The 19,068-nt window shown below is 45.8% G+C and overlaps 1 protein-coding gene and 1 long non-coding RNA gene across 3 annotated transcripts in view; both read left to right on the top strand.

Annotated features, from left to right (window-relative positions):
* Positions 1-2,991, top strand: part of mRpL22 (mitochondrial ribosomal protein L22) — a 32,180-nt gene extending 29,189 nt beyond the window's left edge. Inside the window, exon 5 of one of the 2 annotated variants that reach the window (XM_045736936.2) lies at positions 1,986-2,991. In XM_045736936.2, the coding sequence (XP_045592892.1) occupies positions 1,986-2,209 (224 nt within the window). In that variant the 3' untranslated portion in view covers positions 2,210-2,991. The remainder of the gene's footprint in view (positions 1-1,985) is intronic. The other variant, XM_045736937.2, reaches the window with a different exon arrangement.
* Positions 2,992-5,449: 2,458 nt separating this feature from the next.
* Positions 5,450-19,068, top strand: part of LOC138365801 (uncharacterized) — a 266,841-nt gene continuing 253,222 nt past the window's right edge. The window contains exon 1 of the long non-coding RNA XR_011229019.1: positions 5,450-5,464. This is a non-coding gene — a long non-coding RNA (uncharacterized lncRNA). The remainder of the gene's footprint in view (positions 5,465-19,068) is intronic.

Genomic DNA, 19,068 nt, shown 5'->3' with positions numbered 1-19,068 from the left:
CTACATACATTACCCAGTTTCATGGAGTGGAGAGGCATCGGCCTTCTGGTAAACCTTCCACACACATTTCATGCCATTTTATCCACATTATCTTGACATTTTTGTTATTCGTCAGCACCTTCAACTCCCCAACACATCGAGTTTCTAAACTAACGTACTTGCCTCTTCCATAGCTATATCAGTTGTCATATGATCTTGCACTCTTCTCACACCATCATTACTTTTATCACTTTCATCTTTCAGACTTTCAAAGTATTTGCTTGCTTGTAATCTCCTCACCATAATTCCAGGTCTGTCTTTAACACTCCCATTTGCGTGTCCACCAGGGTCTCTGTTGGACTTCTTTCCATAAGAGCTTTTGAATTTCTACATAATTTTCTTAAATTTTTATGCCATTCTCCTCATTCCTGCTATTTAGGAGTTAACTAATCTTTTTATATACCTTTTGCTATCATCATACTTTCCATTTTCTTGCTGCTCTTATATAAAGTTAATGAGGAATACTCACCATGCTGTATTACCAATGTAAATATGGGCATGGATGCTTTGTATTAGTGATCAAAGTCAACTTAGTTTTATCTCTACAGACCTTCCTCTTTTAGTACTGTACTGTCCGGTTATCTCGCTTACAGGATTCTCTTTCTGTTTGTATTTCTAATGTTTCTCCTCATGTTGTTCCTTCTTTGCCCCAGGTTGAGTTCCCCTTCCGCAGTTTTGTACATCCTTGACCCGCATCACTACAGCTTTTACCCCTCCTACGGTTCTAAAACGCCTTTTCCTTAAGCACTCTTCTTCTCACTCCCGCTCCGTTTCTGTCTTCACCGATGGGTCTAAGTCTGCGGACGGTGTTGGCTACTCTGTTGTTTTTCCTGATCGCACTTATATGTGTCGCTTACCTCCGGGGACTAGCATCTTCACGGTGGAGCTTTATGCTATTCTCTATGCTCTTCGTCTCCTGCTTTCTCGTTGTCAGTCTTCCTTTGTAGTTGTTGTTAACTTGTAGTGCCCTCATGGCTCTCGGGTCCTTTAATCCGGTTCATCCAGTAGTTGTCGAGATCGAGCATTGGCCGTTTCTTGTTCACAGTAAATTTAAGTCAGTTGAGTTTTGATGGGTTCCCAGCCATATTGGTGTGTCTTTAAATGAGCGTGCGGGTGCTGCCGCCAAGGAAGCTGTCCGCTCTTGTCCCATCTCTCGTAAAGGTATTCCATATTCCAACTTTACCCGGTTATACCCGGTTATCCATTCCTCCATCCTTACCCGTTGGCAGGCTTCTTGGTCGTCTGTTACTGGTAACAAACTACATACTCTTAAATGTTGTGTTTCCTCGTGGCCGTCCTCCTACCACCGTAACCGGCGATGGGAAACGGCTCTGGCGAGGTTGCGTATTGGCCATACTCGCTTAACCCATGGTCACTTGATGGAGCGCCACCCTGCTCCTTATTGTCCTAATTGCATTGTCCCTCTTACGGTTGTGCATGTCCTTCTTGAGTGTCCCAACTTCCAGGATGAGCGTGTGTCTTGCTTTCCGACCGCCCCTCGCGGTCACCTGTCCCTCAATAGAATTCTTGGTGACTCGGGTACTTTTGATATCGTTCACCTTGTGCGTTTTTGTTCTCGTATTGGCATCCTTGGTGATATTTAGCGCCCTTTGATTATTCCGCACATTTGATGGTGCTACATAGCCTTCACAGTTTGGTGCCTTCTTTTGATAATTACTTACTTACTTTTAGTACTGTAATGTATGGTCTTTCTTTGCTCTTTACAGTCATCAGCACCCACCTCAACCAAGGAATGTACTCATTCTTTCACATGTCCTACACAAATTTTTAAATATACCTGGGGGGATACATTGAATAAACAGGATTGATTTCTATTAAAGCTCAAATTATATTGTTTCTTATTGCATACAATAATATTTACAGTTATCAAAATTCAAGTTAACATAGGCAAACTCTTTTTCTTAACCCTTCTCATTTTACTGCAGCGGAATCATTTGTCGGCAAAGGAATGGTAATTAAAGGTATACGCCGACATGCACGACGCAGATTTGGAAAAGTAGAATACAAGTATTGTCACTACTTTGTGACATTAGAAGAAGGCGACCCACCAGAACATTATTACCCATTCCGGAGACCTCTGACACCTCAGGAAATGCTGCAGGAATGGATGGAGAATCAACGACGTCGTACTATAGTCAATTCTCTGTAATTCTGCTATTTTATAAAAGTACTGTACATTATTATATGCTGAAGTTAGATTTAATCATTTGTCATGTAATAAAACAATTTCCATTGAACTACATCATAAACAGCCGAGTTGGGTTGTATGCGGTACACATGGGCCAGAATTCGTCAAGCAGTTACACGTCTACTTGTGAAGCCTGTACAACTTTTCCCAAATATAATGGCTTAGTTTGCATTTATGAAATGGTTCGAGCTCTGAAGGTTGTCTATAACAACAATTACCTTGGGGTGTGAAGTTTCAAAGCTCATAAACTACTTACTGTAATTACAGACAAAGCTGCCATGATGAAGGAAGGGAGAGAGGGAATTATCAGGGGGAATGCACCAAGCCATTAAGACTGTACAGTATAGCACTTGGAAGGGGTCAGGATAAGGGATGGGGGGTGAGGAATGGTGCCCAACCCCTTGGACAGTTGGGGATCGAACGCCGACCCGCATGTAGCGAGACTGTCGCTCTAATGTCCAGTCCAAGTGATTGGGCGGATGTACAGGTTTTGCATGTGGAGGCACACACTTGCTTGATGAATCCTGTGCCCTTTGTGTGAATTTGAGGGAATGCAGCTTTAATGCAGTTTGGCCATTAAGAAAAGACACCCTTGACAACATTTTGTTACACTAGGATTTGGTTTTAAGAAATTTATACAATATGCATTAGTAACAATAAATGCATCCGAATTTAGATTACTGAAAGGCATTCACTAGTGTTTATGTAGTGTATTTGTTAATAAACAGTTTTGTTTGTATAAAGTTTTGAATTGTTTGTGCCTCCAAGTATGAAATAGGTCTTTGGAAGTACAGATGTATTTTTTTTTTTTTTTTTTTTTTTTACATTGTTTGATTCAGGTATGCTCGATTTTGTTGTCAAGTTCATCTTTGGTTACAGGCCATTGATTACACAGGTGAAAGGTTAATTTGCAAAAAAAGCCTCCAGATTTTTAGCCTCTGCCATTGCATTGCTCTTCAACAAATCACTTGAACTCCAAACCTTTCCGGATATTCTAAAAAAAGCGAGAGTAACCCCAGTCCACAAATGTGGTGATCCCACTGATGTCAACAATTACAGATCTATATCAATTCTGCCAACCTTGTCAAAAATATTTGAAGAGCTAATTTACAAGCAGTTTTTCTCATATCTAGCCAAACTCAATATTCTTAGCTCTTGCCAATATGGTTTTAGACCCAATAAAAGCACTAACGATGCACTTATTAGTATGATTAACTTGATACATACAGCTCTTGATAAAAATGAGTTCCCTGTTGGGTTATTTGTGGACCTACGTAAGGATTTTGACACTGTCGCCCACCAAAACCTTCTTAAATTACATCATTATGGAGTCAGAGGTCACTCCCTGCAATACGTTTAGTCCTACCTTACTGACAGGCTTCAGTATGTTTCTGGGAAAAATTCCATTTCTCTTACACTACCCATAAACATTGGCGCTCTGCTGGGCAGCATACTTGGCCCTCTCCTCTTTCTCATCTACACTAATGACCTTCCAAATACTTCTCAACACCTCAAACCAATCTTATTTGCTGATGACACAACTTTCATTTTCTCCAGTTCTGACCCTCTTGCTCTAAATGTCACTGTGAATACTGAACTAAATAAAGTCCATCTTTGGCTAACTGCTAACAAACTCACCCTTAGCATTGACAAAACTTCCTATATTTTGTTTGGTAATAAATCCTCAAATGAAATTAATCTAAGAATAAACAATATACAAATCGGTAGTAAAGTTGATGGTAGATTCCTTGGGGTCCTCATCGACCACAAGCTGAATTTCCAGGGATACATTCTAAATACAGTATAGCAAAAAAAGTTTCTAAAACTGTTGGCATTCTTTCTAAGATCAGATGTTATGTACCTCGCCCTGCCCTGGTGATGCTCTATTACTTACTCATATCCTTATCTCAGCTATGGTATTTGTGCTTGGGGTTCTACTACCCAAGATCATTTACGTCCACTAATTACCCAATGCAAAGCTGCTATTAGAACAATATCTAACTCTGGCCCCCAGACAGCACTCAGTACCCTTACTTAAATCTCCAAGTATGTTAAAAAAAAAAAATTCAAAATTCAAATGTTTATTCAGGTAAAGTACATACATACAAGAGGTGATACAAAAATTTATAGATTTATAGACAGAGCTAGTACTGTACATACAATGCCTAAAGCCACTATTACGCAAAGTGTTTCGGGCAGGAAAAACATTAAAGACTAAAACTTAATACTAATTGAGATTAAAGTATAAGATGTGTTGAGAGAAAATAAATTTAAAAAAGGGGGGAATATGGCAGAAAAACGGCAAAATACTATTAGGTCGACAAACAGCATTGTTTAAAAATAACAGACATGGGTTGACAATATAGGGTTAAGGTAGGTTACAGGGAATTTATTAGGTAGTGCTTAGTTTTTTTTTTTTTTATAGATATATACAAGAGTTGTTACATTCATGTACAGCCACTAGTACGCGTAGCGTTTCGGGCAGGTCCCTGGAATACGATCCCCGCCGCGAAGAATCGCTTTTACAACCAAGTACTCATTTTAATGTTGAGTTAAACAGAGGCTACAGTTAAGGATTTGTGCCCAGTAAATCCTCCCCGGCCAGGATACGAACCCATGACAAAGCGCTCGCGGAACGCCTGGCGAGTGTCTTACCACTACACCACGGAGACTGGTTATATTTCTGGGGGGAGCCCCTGCGGCTCCCCGGAGCTATCCATGGCTGATGTGCATATCCTAACTATTTTGCATCAGTCGATGTGGGTAGAGTTCTAGGCCTACCGGGGACCGAGCCAGAACGTGGCCCCCCTCAGAGAGGCACGGGGAGCAATGGCCCATAGAATGCACATGTGATTTGGAGCATTCCATATCTACCATCGACCGGGACAGGTACCCAGAAAGGTAAGCACCCCAAAACACCCCTATTCTGGTTAACAATAAAATTGACAAACGAGGGGACAGAACTCCCCCAAAAGAAAAACAAGTAAACTAGCATGACGTCACACGAGCCGCGCTGCATGTCTGCGCAGCTCCCCCCTCCCCGGGAGGGGGAAGGGTAAGCCCCAGACCCCCGAGCCGGCGATCCACACCCCAGTTCCTTGGCTGATGGGATCGTGCATGGTCGTGTGGCTCCAGCTCCAATCTTGTTTCAGTGCTGTGACTTGTTTTCAGTGCTGCTCTTACGGTGGTCGTGTGAGCTGGGAGTAGTATTCTCAGGTACTCGGGCTGCATGTGCTTAGGGTCACCTTCCCTGAGTGCCCTGTAAGTACCGCCCTTGGGGCTTGGGGTTGCCTTCCACAAGTCACCTTGGGTCTACCTCTGTTGGCTTTTCGCTGCTTGGCGTTTGGCCGCCCTGAGTGTTGGGGTTTTCCTTCCTTGTTTACCTTGGGGTAAGTGGTAGTCATTGCACTGGTGGGGCGCAGGGTACTGCGTAGCTAGTTTTCACCTCTAACGGCGGCCGGCTCTGTTCCCTCTGGGTACGTTGTCCACTTGGGTGGTTTTTCTTTTCTTTTTGTGTTTGCCTGGTGGGTGGGGGGGTCTGCCTTGTTTTTTCCCTCCCTTTATATTAGGGTCGTTTGTGTGGTGGCACCCCCTGCTTCGCCCTCGCAAGTGGACACGTCCCGTGGATTTAGCTTTTAGCAGATTGCTTGGTAGTTTGGGGCGCCGGTTAGCAGTGCCCTGCCTGGGATAACCCTTAGCAGACCCAGTCTAGGGGCCCTGGGAAACCCCGCGGGGGCTCTTGGGTCCGATGGAGGAGACCCTTGCAATCCCTCTCGCTGTGTGCGAGTTTGAGGGTTGCTCTGTCCCTTTGTCTCAGGGGTGACTCATTGTTTTTGCCTCCGTCATGCTGCCTGTTGGGTCGGTGACACATTCGACCCCGAATCCTGCGAGCTGTGTTGCTTGTTTGTGACTCAATTCACCCAGTCTTCTGATGAGTTACTTCGGGTGCAGGCAGCTCGTGCGTTGCATGGTAGGTTTAGGTTGTTGCAACGCGCGCGGGTTCTTGCTTCCCTGGACGCCCAGCGGCTGCCCTGCTTTGTGTATAGCGACCCAGACTTGGGGGTGTTGGTCGTTTCGGCTTTGGTTCCGTCCGCGCCCCCTTGTTCTTCCCCTTCCGTGGTTCATTCGGTCCCCCCCCCCCCCTGCTTCCGGCCCTTAAGCGTCTGAGGGCTTCGGGGTCGGGGTGGGGTTTAGCGGTTTCTGAGACTCGGGCAGTTTTGGGGGTTGCACCGTCCGGGGGGGCTACGGAGGCATTTGAGTCTGTTCCTCCGGGCGATGCTCCGGGGTCTGACTAGTGGGGCCCCTTCTCTTCCGGAGCTTTCGGCTGCCCCGGATTTTTCTTTGAGGCCGGGACTTTGGAGGACGGCTCGGCCCCGGAGCCTGGTGTGGAGGCTCCTGGGGTTGGGGAGGAGCTGACTTGGGGGGCCTTGGGCTCCATTGGACCCTGCCTGGATTTTCCGAACTTCTGAGTGGGGCTTACTGTTGCAAGGAGTGGGGTTTTCCTTTCCCCCCTCTGCGTACAATTTGGACTTGAGTTCTGCTCTTCCCCGGGTTCGGTTCCGTGTCCCTGTGGGTCCTTTGGTTCCGTCTTTTCGGAGGTTTTCGGCTTCCCGCATCTCTCCGTCTGAGGTGAGGTCGGCCTTGGCGGCTTCCCTCCTGCGTGACCCGGAGTACGCCTCCATAATGGATCCTTCTTCCTTCAGGTTTGGATCTTCATGTCCTTACTGGGTTCTTTATGAGGTTCCGGGGTCGTCCTGGCTTGCAGACTGCCCCTTGTTTTCGCTGGATGCTTGGGACTCGTTCTGTTGAACCCGCACATTTGAGTGGCGTGAGGCGTTGACGGTGGTCCAGTTTACCTGGGGGGCGATTTTGAGCACCTTAATGAGTGTCTTTTTGCTCCTGCCCTTCTGCGGGACGTTGGTGCGGTGCAGCTCCATGTGCAGGTTCCTTCCCTGTCAGCTGCTCTTGTGGCGGAGGATTTGTGCGCTCGTGGCTTTTTGGCTTCGGTCCTGCGTGTCTTTTCCCTCTTGGAGCTATCTTCTGTTTGGATTGCGGAGGATGTTGAGGCGCTTGGGGCCGTTATGGGGTCTGACGCCTTGGTCTCCGCTGCTCGGGTGTCGTCTGCCATTTTGAAGTTCTTTGCGCCTATCCTGCGGGAGGCGTTGCTGAGGTTTTTCGCTGTGCGCTTCGCGTGTCGTCAGGCGGTCCTGGCTTCCTCTTTGGAATCCGCTTGGGCCCTGGTTCTTAGGTTGTCTTCTCCCTTTTGTCCTCTGCTTTTTGAGGCTTCTGCGGTAGAACGTTATATTCAGGCGGCTTCTTCCTCTTGCCGCCCTATGTCTGAGTTGTTGGTTCTCCGGGGGAACCGGGGGGTTCCTTCCCGGCGGGGTCGTACCAGGGCGCGCGGTTCCGTTCGTCGGGGTGGGCCACAGGTGTCGGGTTGTGCCAGTGCCGCCTGCAGTCCCACCTGTGCTTGGTCAGCGCGGTGTTCGCTCTGCGCGCAGGTCGGGTTCTCGTAAAGGGCAGCGACCCTTTCGCGGTTCGCCCCTTTGACGGGGCGATGGGGGGGAGGCTGTCTCTGTTCCCTCACGCCTGGTCTCACCATTTGTGGGCTTTTCGGGCCGTTTCGCGCAGCCTGAGGTGGCGTTCTGGGGGTTCGGGGCTGACGGGGCAGGCTTCCTCTCCTGCGCTCCGTCAGGTCATCTTGGAGTGGGTACGCTTGGGCGTGGTCGAAACGACTCCGTCCCTCAGGTGGGTTTCCCGCCTGTTTCCAGTTCCGAAACGGGACTGTGCGGACCTGCGGTTCATTCTGGACTTGTCCCGTCTGAACCCTTGGGTTTCTTGCCCCTCGTTTCGGATGACCACTCTGTCCCAGGTACGGCTTCTGTTGGAGCCAGGCGCTTGGATGGTGTCCCTGGACCTCAAGGACATGTATTGGCACGTCCCTATTCATGTGGGGTTCCGGGACTGGCTCGGTTTTGTGGTGGGGCGTCAGTGTTACCACTTTCGTTGTCTCCCCTTCGGGTTGAACCTGGCACCTCGCATGTTCACACGCCTTACCCGGGTCGTGGTGGCCCGTGTGCGTCTCTTAGGTGTTTGGATGTTGGCTTACCTCGACGACTGGCTGGTTTGGGCTCCCAGTTGGTCCGCGTGTCTGCTTGCCAGGTATTTGGTGCTTTCCCAGCTCACCGTGTTCGAGTTCCTGTTGAACTGGCGGAAGTCCCATCTGCAGCCCTCCTAGGTTCGGTCCTGGCTGGGTCTTGTGTGGGACTCTCGGACCGCTTCTTTGTCTCTTCCTCCGGAGTCTCTCCTTCGGTTGCGGTCTCGCCTGGGTCTGTTTCTGGGGGCTCTCGGGTCACCCGGCGGTTGCTCGAGAGTTTGTGCGGCAGCCTGAACTTCGTGATGTTGGTCTACCCGCCAGGTCGGGTTTGGTTCCTTCGGGGACGTCCCTTCCGCCTCTCGCGATCGCTGGGTTCAACCCCCGGGGGCTTTGTGTCAGCTGCTGCGTCGCCGGCTTCCTCTTCGGGTTTTTTTGGGTTCAGTGCCTTGGCGCCTACCCGAGCCCTCGCTCGATGTGTACACGGACACGTCGTCTTTGGGCTGGGGTTTTGTGATCAGTGCTCACCAGGCCGGCCAGGGACGGTGGGGTCCGGCCTTCTGTCAGGTCCACAGCACAGTGCGGGAGTTTGCGGCGGTATGGTTTGCGCTTTGGAGGATTCGGGTCGCCCGCGGATCGACGATCCGGCTCCATTCGGACTGCTCCCCAGTGGTTCATTGTCTGAACCGAGGGGGTTCGATGCGGTCCTTGGCTCTTTGGGGTTGGTCGCTTCGGGTGACTCGTCTGCTGAGCTCTCGGGATTTGGCTCTCCTGGCAGTTCACGTCCTGGCGGACAGCCTGTCTAGGTTCGTTCCCCTGTCCACGGAATGGACGGTTGATGCCGGCTCCTTCCGTTGGCTCTGCCGGACGTTCGGGCGCCTGGAGGTGGATCTCTTCGCGTCGGCGTGGTCGAGGCGTCTTCCGGTTTACGTGGCGCCCTTCCCCGACTGCGAGGCCGTCGGGATTGACGCCTTTCGGCAGGACTGGTCGAGGTGGGGGTTCCTGTACCTCTTTCCCCCGGTTCGGCTGCTGCTCCGGGTCTTGGCTCGCTTGGAGACTTACCAGGGTCGTGTGGTCCTCTTGGCCCCTTGGTGGCTGGCCCAGCCATGGTTTCAGGCGCTGCTTGCTCGGTGTCTGAACCCGGAGGTTTTTCCGCGGTTCCACCTCTTTCAGGAGATCGGGCCAGTCCGGTACGAGACTGGTTCGTTCTTCTCCGCGAGTCTTCGCGTTTGGTGTTTTTGACTCGTGTTTATCACCATCTTTATGGTGAGCAGGTGGCTTCCTTGTTGGTTTCTCACCTGCGAGTTTCCTCTCGGAGGCAGTATGAAGTTTCCTGGCGGTAATTCCGATTCTTTTTGACCCTTCGTCGTTGCTCCTCGCTTTCGGTTCGGGTGTTGTCCTTTCTCTCTTGGTTGTTTCAGGACAGTCATCTGATGCCTAATACTGTCGCCTCAAGACAAATACTGTCGCCTGTTACCACCCTTGAGACTAAATAAGGTTCTTCTCCCCGCAGTGCAATAAAAAAGATAATAAATCGGCCTTGCCAACAACTGTCTAGGGGTAAATATACATCACTGCATAAAATGGAGAACAATATATTTATGCTAAGGGGGACAATCATAACAATATTTAAATGTATAATAGCCAGAAATATTCTTCAGCATGCAATATCATAGAATGAAATTAATTATTGAGACATGAGCAATATCACCAGAACATGGATTAATCAATAGTAATACTCATATCTAACCAGATAATTAACATTTATATGGGCTAAAATAACAGGGACCAATGACAACTTAAAACATGACTCCTCTCGAATACAGCTGCCACGCTTCTGCCCACGCCTTGGTCCGCAGGCCAAGCGTCTACCAAAAAATCAACTAACCGTCCACACAAACATTGTGGAAATTCTAATAATAAAACGCAGCACTAATATTCAAAACATTGTTAAACTAAAGAGTAGTAAACACTGGTACAACATTCCATACAATGATACGGAAACCAAATATGGGAATAAATCAAGGTAAAACTATAAACACTCGATTGACAACAATGTTCCCACACTGGCCATATCCAAATATGGTCAACCGCCCAAACGGAGAAACTACATGAGAAATTAACACCAAAAGTCTCACACAATATAATGTAACTCAGGCACATTACAGCATGCTATAATATATATATAACATACAAAATCTTATATCATACAACTGGATGCTATATTAAAGAACAAGACAAAGTAATATGAGAATCAAGAGTAATGGCAGAATCCTAGTGAGATTCATAACATCCCTCCCGTCCCCTAGGAAAAAAATGAAATTAACTGAAGGTTGATTTCATTTTTTTGACTGCATGAAATATAACATGTAATATAACATGAAAATAAAACATGAAAATGCTTCAACTAAAATCAAAGTACAAAGCAATGAATCTCATACAGTAAAAAAAAATACAAAAATTTCATACATCTTATGAATAAAAACACTACATAGGTTAAACTGGAGTATGCAAATTTATCTCTCCAGGGTACTATCTCATTTATATCACTTAGTTTCAGATCATATTTCACACTCTTATCAACAACATTATTAGTATTAGCATGAATAGAACTGACAAATAATGTAACTGTTTCCACCCAGTCAATAAGGCAATTTATCTTTCCATCTGTTTCTACTATTTCTCTGAGATCAGTCCCATATTTCCAATTGATCCATTTTCTATATGGTGACATTTTCCAAGACAGACTCCCTTTCCCATTACTCCCTTTTTCTGGAGTTGAACTGCTTAATTGAAGCTGACTGGATGTTGAGTAGATTTGGGACTTCTGGGTATGCTCTGACACAGACATCTGCTCTTCATCACTCTTGATCCTCTGTGGAACACATACTCTCGCCCAATGGATACTAAAATTAGAGAAATTAGCATTAAACCTCACAATTATGTATAAAACTTTCCCATTCATAGAACCTTCCGAAACACAAGACACCGACTTAGCAAACCTTTGACCTTCAAACCAAGAAATACAACCCAAGATTGGTGCAAAGACTACCTGATCGAACTGACTCAGATAATCCATAAGGAACACAGAAATCAATTGCCTCATAACTCTGTCATAACGATCAGTGAAAGAAAACAGGCATATGCCTAGGCACCATATCTCAATCATAACTCTCAAGACAAGTTCACACCTCCTGATGGTGAACTTGAACACAACACACACTATCATCAACCTTCTAGTCTTCCAAAAGACTAAGTAAAACATGCCGAAAACTTGACAACCCTCACCATCACTTCCCAAGTGATTTACGTCTGATGACAATCAACCAACCAAAAGGTTTAAGGGTCTTAACATCTTGAAGATGCACAGCAGATTACCTGAGAAACGCCCAAGGACAATCTGAAACCCTTCACAATGATTAAAACTAGGTAGGATAACCTTATCCCCCAACTTGAAATACACACCTGGAGCCTCAAACATCTGCTCCCCAGTATGATTTAATCCTTCACCCACAATATGACTCTGAAAGTCAACACCACACTTGAGTGGAACATACACTTTTATCACTCGTGCATCAAAATTAACTGGATCTGAATATATAGAGATACTGCTCTAGTATAACTCACCACTTCCTCAGAACTACTGGTTGCACAACCTACTTGAGTAAACTCTTTCTGCTCAACCACAAGGCTGGACAAAGATGTCCCACAGTCCATTACTTCACAAGAAAATGGCTCCTGCAGAATAAAAGTAGATTTCAACATCCTACACACACACTGACTCAATGTACACAATGAGAAATACTTACTCCACATGGAATAAGAATCACAACCCACAAATCTCCGCAACTTAGATCCAAATGCTACTTTACCACTCTTAATTGTTTTACCAAAATTTCCTCCCATGACTTCTGGAGCTGCTCGGAGTACTGTCTGCTCACAATCAATAATATCACTACCAAGCTGGGTCACATCCTCACAGACAACTGAAGAGGGAGGCTCAATGGGTCTCCATCTACTCAACAGAAGCTGATCCTCTGGCTGCTCTCCCACACATTCCAGAACTGGATCTACAGTACAGACTGTCTCCTTGCTTCTCTCTGAAATCTTAGGGTCAGTTCTACTCAAAGCACTTAAATTAAGGGAATCTGAAACGAGCGGGCAAGTAACAGGTAGTTTGACCTCCTCCCCTATTATATCACCTTGACTAGGGTGAGGCGGGCCCTCTACAACAGACTTACTCTCGACAACTGATTCTAAACTTGGAGTGAGCGGGAATACTTCTGCCAACCCGACATCTTGTCCTAAACCATTCACTTGGCTGGAATACAATAGAGTCGTGGCTTTTAAGTTTCTCTCAACTCCTGGCACAACGTTCGTAGTGAGCGAGCAAGACAATGGTACATGGACATCCTTTCCCAATTTTTTTTTTTTTTTTTTTTTTTGAGATATATACAAGAGTTGTTACATTCTTGTACAGCCACTAGTACGCGTAGCGTTTCGGGCAAGTCCTTAATCCTATGGTCCCTGGAATACGATCCCCTGCCGCGAAGAATCGTTTTTTCATCCAAGTACACATTTTACTGTTGCGTTAAACAGAGGCTACAGTTAAGGAATTGCGCCCAGTAAATCCTCCCCGGCCAGGATACGAACCCATGACATAGCGCTCGCGGAACGCCAGGCGAGTGTCTTACCACTACACCACGGAGACTGCTAAATAATTTATTGGAATAAAGCAGAGTCATAGTATCAGGCTTACTCTCAACAACTAAATCGGCCACACAGGAATCTGGAACAACCACATCCCACTTCTCCACTGAAGGGGTACTGGTTACTGGAACAAATGCTTGAGTAACAACATCAGAACTGACAACTGGATTTATATTAGTACTGACATCAGCACAGGTAGAATGGACAAAACCATCTATTACAACCGGTTGTTCATTCCTAGAACTAACTTCAGCACAGGCAGAATAAACAACATGGTCTGCAACTGGCTGGTTAAACAAACTGGGATCAATCTCACCCACAACATGATTTATGGCCACATCATTACCCAATATAACATCCACACCTGGGATGGGCAACTGGGTACTAACACCCACAGTGCATACACTTGGAGTAATGGTGGATCTTAAAGTAACATCTATCAGAGGTACAGTTTTACATCCTGCAACACTGAAGAACTACAGACTTCCTAGTATCTCTCTTTTCAACATTAGAGAGTATACTGGCAGAAATTAAGGTTTGGGAAGCACCAGTATCACGAAGAACCACCACTGGCTTCCATTTCCCATTAACACACAAAACTTCACCTGAAGACATACTGTATATGGAGAATACTGTTTCACCCAATTGGGGTTCACAGTTACATGTTCCTTAGTTAATTTATTTTGCACACCTCTACAATAAATGAGACCAGTTGGTCTTAACTCTGGGTGCAAAGCATAACATGAATTTACCACATGACCTCTTCTCCTGCAATGCGTGCAATACCTGCTAGTGGTCGAAACAGCAGAACCCACTGCAGGCTTAATCACTACATTACTTGAGGTTGACAACCCTGTCTGTTCCTCAGATTTAGGCTTTACAGGAGAAGGGTTAAGGGGAGAAGGTGAAATAGCTGGTCGAGTCTGGAAAACATGATTTTTATGAGCATAATGATTAGTTTTAGCATTAAAATGGTTAATTGGTGCTCTGAAAGGTACTTTAGTAAGTAATTCATGCTCATCAGCTAGCTTGGCTAATTTGATAAGATCAGTGGTTTGTTTATTTTCAGCCATAAATAAAGCTAATTTCTCTGGTAGACATCCCACTACTTCCTCAGTTACTATGAGGTCTCTTAAAGTCTCAAACTCTGTAATATTAAGTGCTTTAATCCATCTGTCAAAGTGATTTAATTTTACTCTTACAAAGTCAGAAATAGTCTGGTCATGTGCTCTTTTTAAACTTCTGAATTTTATTCTATGTGCCTCTGGGATCTGCTGGTAAGCATTCAAAATACTTTGCTGAACAAATTTAAAATCAAAAGAATTCTCAGCCGGCAAAGATGCAAATACCTCTTGAGCTTTACCCTTAAATTGTCCTTGTAATATGCTAACCCATTGATCGACAGGCCAGTTCATGCTGACTGCTAGTTTCTTAAAATGCAAGAAAAATATTTCTGGATCTTCTTCATTAAACTTAGGTAATTCTACATGTTTACTGTACTTAGAAGAACTATTTGTACTCTCTGGATTATTACTAGTGTTACCCAAACCTGCCGCAATCCTCTGCTGTTCTAACCTGTTATTATTTTCAGCCATACTCTGCTGAATTTCTAATTGTCTAGTTTGTTGCTCTGCTAGTCTTAACTGAGCCTCCAACTCAAGGTGTTTTGTCTGGTTCTGCAACTCCAACCTCTGCTTGTCTGCTTCCAGCCTAGCCATTTCTAATTTAGTCTCCAACTCCAACTTTAAGATTGCCACCTTGTCACTTGACTTCTTCTAACTCTCCCAAACACTCTTCTTCAAGTCTCTCCTCCTCCACCAAGTGTGCGACAATCACTCTTAACACTTGAGCTTTCAACATTTTACTGGAAATTGCTATGTTCAATTTATCAGCCAGCAATAACAAACCAGACTTCTTTAAGTCTTTAATTTTACCAAAATTTGGCTGATCTACCAGCGCAGCAACCTGATCCTCCATGGTTGGCTCAATAATCACAACTTACACTTGAAACAACACTGAAAATTATGCTTGGCCCCTGGCACAAGCTAAACACTTACCTCAAATCGTGAAGCGTTGAGAAGTTTTCACAGCAGCTCAGATTGAACAGATAATTTCACAGGCTTGATTAGGTGTCACTAGATAATCACAGAGTACCTAGGAAGGCAATTGCTATTAATAATTAGCACTGTTAATTGTACAACATTACAGGGAATTAAGGCTTATTTTCCCGGACACAGGCCCTCATTTGTTACCACCCTTGAGACTAAATAAGGTTCTTCTCCCCGCAGTGCAATAAAAAAGATAATAAATCGGCCTTGCCAACAACTGTCTAGGGGTAAATATACATCACTGCATAAAATGGAGAACAATATATTTATGCTAAGGGGGACAATCATAACAATATTTAAATGTATAATAGCCAGAAATATTCTTCAGCATGCAATATCATAGAATGAAATTAATTATTGAGACATGAGCAATATCACCAGAACATGGATTAATCAATAGTAATACTCATATATCATCTAACCAGATAATTAACATTTATATGGGCTAAAATAACAGGGACCAATGACTTAACTTAAAACATGACTCCTCTCGAATACAGCTGCCACGCTTCTGCCCACGCCTTGGACCGCAGGCCAAGCGTCTACCAAAAATTCAACTAACCGTCCACACAAAACATTGTGGAAATTCTAATAATAAAACGCAGCACTAATATTCAAAACATTGTTAAACTAAAGAGTAGTAAACACTGGTACAACATTCCATACAATAATACGGAAACCAAATATGGGAATAAATCAAGGTAAAACTATAAACACTCAATTGACAACAATGTTCTCACACTGGCCATATCCAAATATGGTCAACCGCCCAAACGGAGAAACTACATGAGAAATTAACACCAAAAGCCTCACACAATATAATGTAACTCAGGCACATTACAGCATGCTATAATATATATATAACATACAAAATCTTATATCATACAACTGGATGCTATATTAAAGAACAAGACAATAAAGTAATATGAGAATCAAGAGTAATGGCAGAATCCTAGTGAGATTCGTAACATCGCCTCAAAACCCGGAGGTTTTTCCGAAGTTCCACCTCTTTCAGGAGATCGGGCCAGTCCGGTACGAGACTGGTTCGCTCTTCTCCGCGAGTCTTCGCGTTTGGTGTTTTTGACTCGTGTTTATCACCATCTTTATGGTGAGCAGGTGACTTCCTTGTTGGTTTCTCACCTGCGAGTTTCCTCTCGGCGGCAGTATGAAGTTTCCTGGCGGTAATTCCGATTCTTTTTAACCCTTCGTCATTGCTCCTCGCTTTCGGTTCGGGTGGTGTTGTCCTTTCTCTCTTGGTTGTTTCAGGACAGTCATCTGATGCCTAATACTGTCGCCTCGTATTGTGCGGCGCTGGCGGAGCCGCTGCAGCTTGCTTTCGGTATTGATGTTACTTCTGCGCCGTTTTGCAAGCTGTCTCGGGCGTTGTTTCACCTCCGGCCTGCTCGTGCGCCGCCTGAGCCGTCCTGGTCCTTGGACAGAGTGCTCTTCTATCGTTCCACTCCTCGTTTTGTGGTGGCCCCTTCGGTTCAAGATTGCTTTGCTAAGGCTCTTTTTCTGTTGGCATTAGCCTCTGGGGGTCGTTTAGCGGAGCTTCATGCTCTTCTCCGGTGCAGGGGTTTTTGCTCCTTTGGTTGTGGTCTTCGCTTTGTTCGTTTGCAGCCGTCTCCCTCTTTTCTGGCGAAGAATGAGACTGCTGCTTTCCGGAGGGGTCTGTGGGTTGTTGATGCGTGGTTTGCCAGGCCGAGGGTTCACCATGTGTTGTGTCCGGTTGCGGCCCTCCGCCGTTATCTGCGCGCCACGGCTTCAGTGTCCGGGGACGCGCTTTGGGTTGATCCGGTTTCCCTTCTTCCCTGTTCGTGGGTTCGGGTCTCTCAGGTTGTCCGCAGGGTCATTAAATTCAGCCAGCCTGTGGTCTATCCCCGTGCCCATGACGTTCGTAAGTTCGCTGCTCTTGCTGCCGTCTTCGGCAATATGTCTTGGGCTGACATTCGGGCACAGGGATTTTGGCGGTCAAACAGGGTCCTGGCTGCACGCTACCTTGTTAACGTTCTTGGGCCCAGTCGGGCCTGTGTTGCCTTAGGTCGGCGGTTGCGGCCTGTGGTCTCGGCTTCGTCTTGAGAGGTGGAGCACCGACCGCCTCCCGGGTAAGTGCCCTTGATTTTTCTTGGTAGTCTTTGGTGAGGTAGCTCCGGGGAGCCGCAGGGGCTCCCCTCAGAAAACCAGCGTTGAATGTAATGAAACGCCATTTTCTGGGTGAGTTCCGGAGGCTCCCCGGCATCCCTCCCGCCCTCCGGTTGGCGGTTTTTGATGTCCAGCTTCAGAACTGGGGTGTGGATCGCCGGCTCGGGGGTCTGGGGCTCCCCCTTTCCCCCTCCTGGGGAGGGGGGGGAGCTGCGCAGACATGCGGCACGGCTCGTGTGACGTCATGCTAGTTTGCTTGTTTTTCTTTTGGGGGAGTTCTGTCCACTCGTTTGTCAATTTTGTTGTTAACCAGAATAGGGGTGTGTTTTGGGGCACTTACCTTTCTGGGTGCCTGTCCCGGTCGATGGCAGATATGGAATGCTCCAAATCACATGTGCATTCTATGGGCCATTGCTCCCCGTGCCTCTCTGAGGGGGCCAGGTTCTGGCTCGTGGTCCCCGGTAGGCCTAGAACTCCACCCACATCGACTGATGCAAAATAGTTAGGATATCCATATCAGCCATGGATAGCTCCAGGGAGCCTCCGGGACTCGCCCAGAAAATGGCGTTTCATTACATTCAACGCTGGTTTTTTATCTTAAACTGGTTGAGAGAGGTACAGTCTTTAACATGATTGGGAAGGTCATTCCACATTCTAGGTCCCTTGCAAATACAAATACAAATATTTATTCAGGTAAAATACATACATACAAGGTGAAAGACAAAAGTTGATGGAGTTATAGATAGAGCTAGTACATACAATGCCTAAAGCCACTATTACGTAAAGTGTTTCGGGCAGGAAAAACACTAAAACTAAAACTTAATACTAATGGAGATTAAAGTATAAATTGTGTTGAGAAAAAATCAGAAAAAATGAAAAAAAGGGGGAGGGGGAAACATGGCAGAAAAAGAGCAAAAATACAGTTTGGTCAACAAACAGAATTGTTTAAAATCATAGACATGGGTTGACATTTAGGGGTGAGGTAGGTTACATTGAATTAATTAGGTAGGTACTTAGTTTTTATCTTAAACTGGTTGGGAGAGGTACAGTCTTTAACATAATTGGGAAGGTCATTCCACATTCTAGGTCCCTTGATTTGTAAAGCATTTCTAGTTTGATTAAGTCATACAATTGGAATATCAAATAGGTATTTGTTTCTGGTGTGGTGCTGATGGGATTTAAGGGAAGGGTAGAGAGAGGAGAAGGCAAGAAACTGGCACGTGGTATCCATTGATGCAATTGACGATCACAAAACACTGATCATTTTATGCGGAAAAATTTCATTTGCGTAAAAATTTCATATTTCTCTGTGGATTTTCCGCATATATATATATATATATATATATATATATATATATATGCGAACAAGCCTGAATGGTCCCCAGGACATATGCAACTGAAAACTCACACCCCAGAAGTGACTCGAACCCATACTCCCAGAAGCAACGCAACTGGTATGTACAAGACGCCTTAATCCACTTGACCATCACGACCGGACATAATGAGGTGATAGCCGAGGCTATATGAACCACCCCACCGCCGGCACTCGGATAGTTATCTTGGGCATAGCATTTTACCAAATCACCTCATTCTTTGGGGCACACGTGAGGAACACAAATGCGAACAAGCCTGAATGGTCCCCAGGACATATGCAACTGAAAACTCACACCCCAGAAGTGACTCGAACCCATACTCCCAGAAGCAACGCAACTGGTATGTACAAGACGCCTTAATCCACTTGACCATCACGACCGGTCGTGATGGTC

The sequence above is a fragment of the Procambarus clarkii genome, chromosome 18 (assembly GCF_040958095.1).
Source record: "Procambarus clarkii isolate CNS0578487 chromosome 18, FALCON_Pclarkii_2.0, whole genome shotgun sequence".
NCBI lineage: Eukaryota > Metazoa > Arthropoda > Malacostraca > Decapoda > Cambaridae > Procambarus > Procambarus clarkii.
The sequence above is the reverse complement of the archived record's forward strand: the minus strand, read 5'-3'. Positions and strand labels throughout refer to the sequence as shown.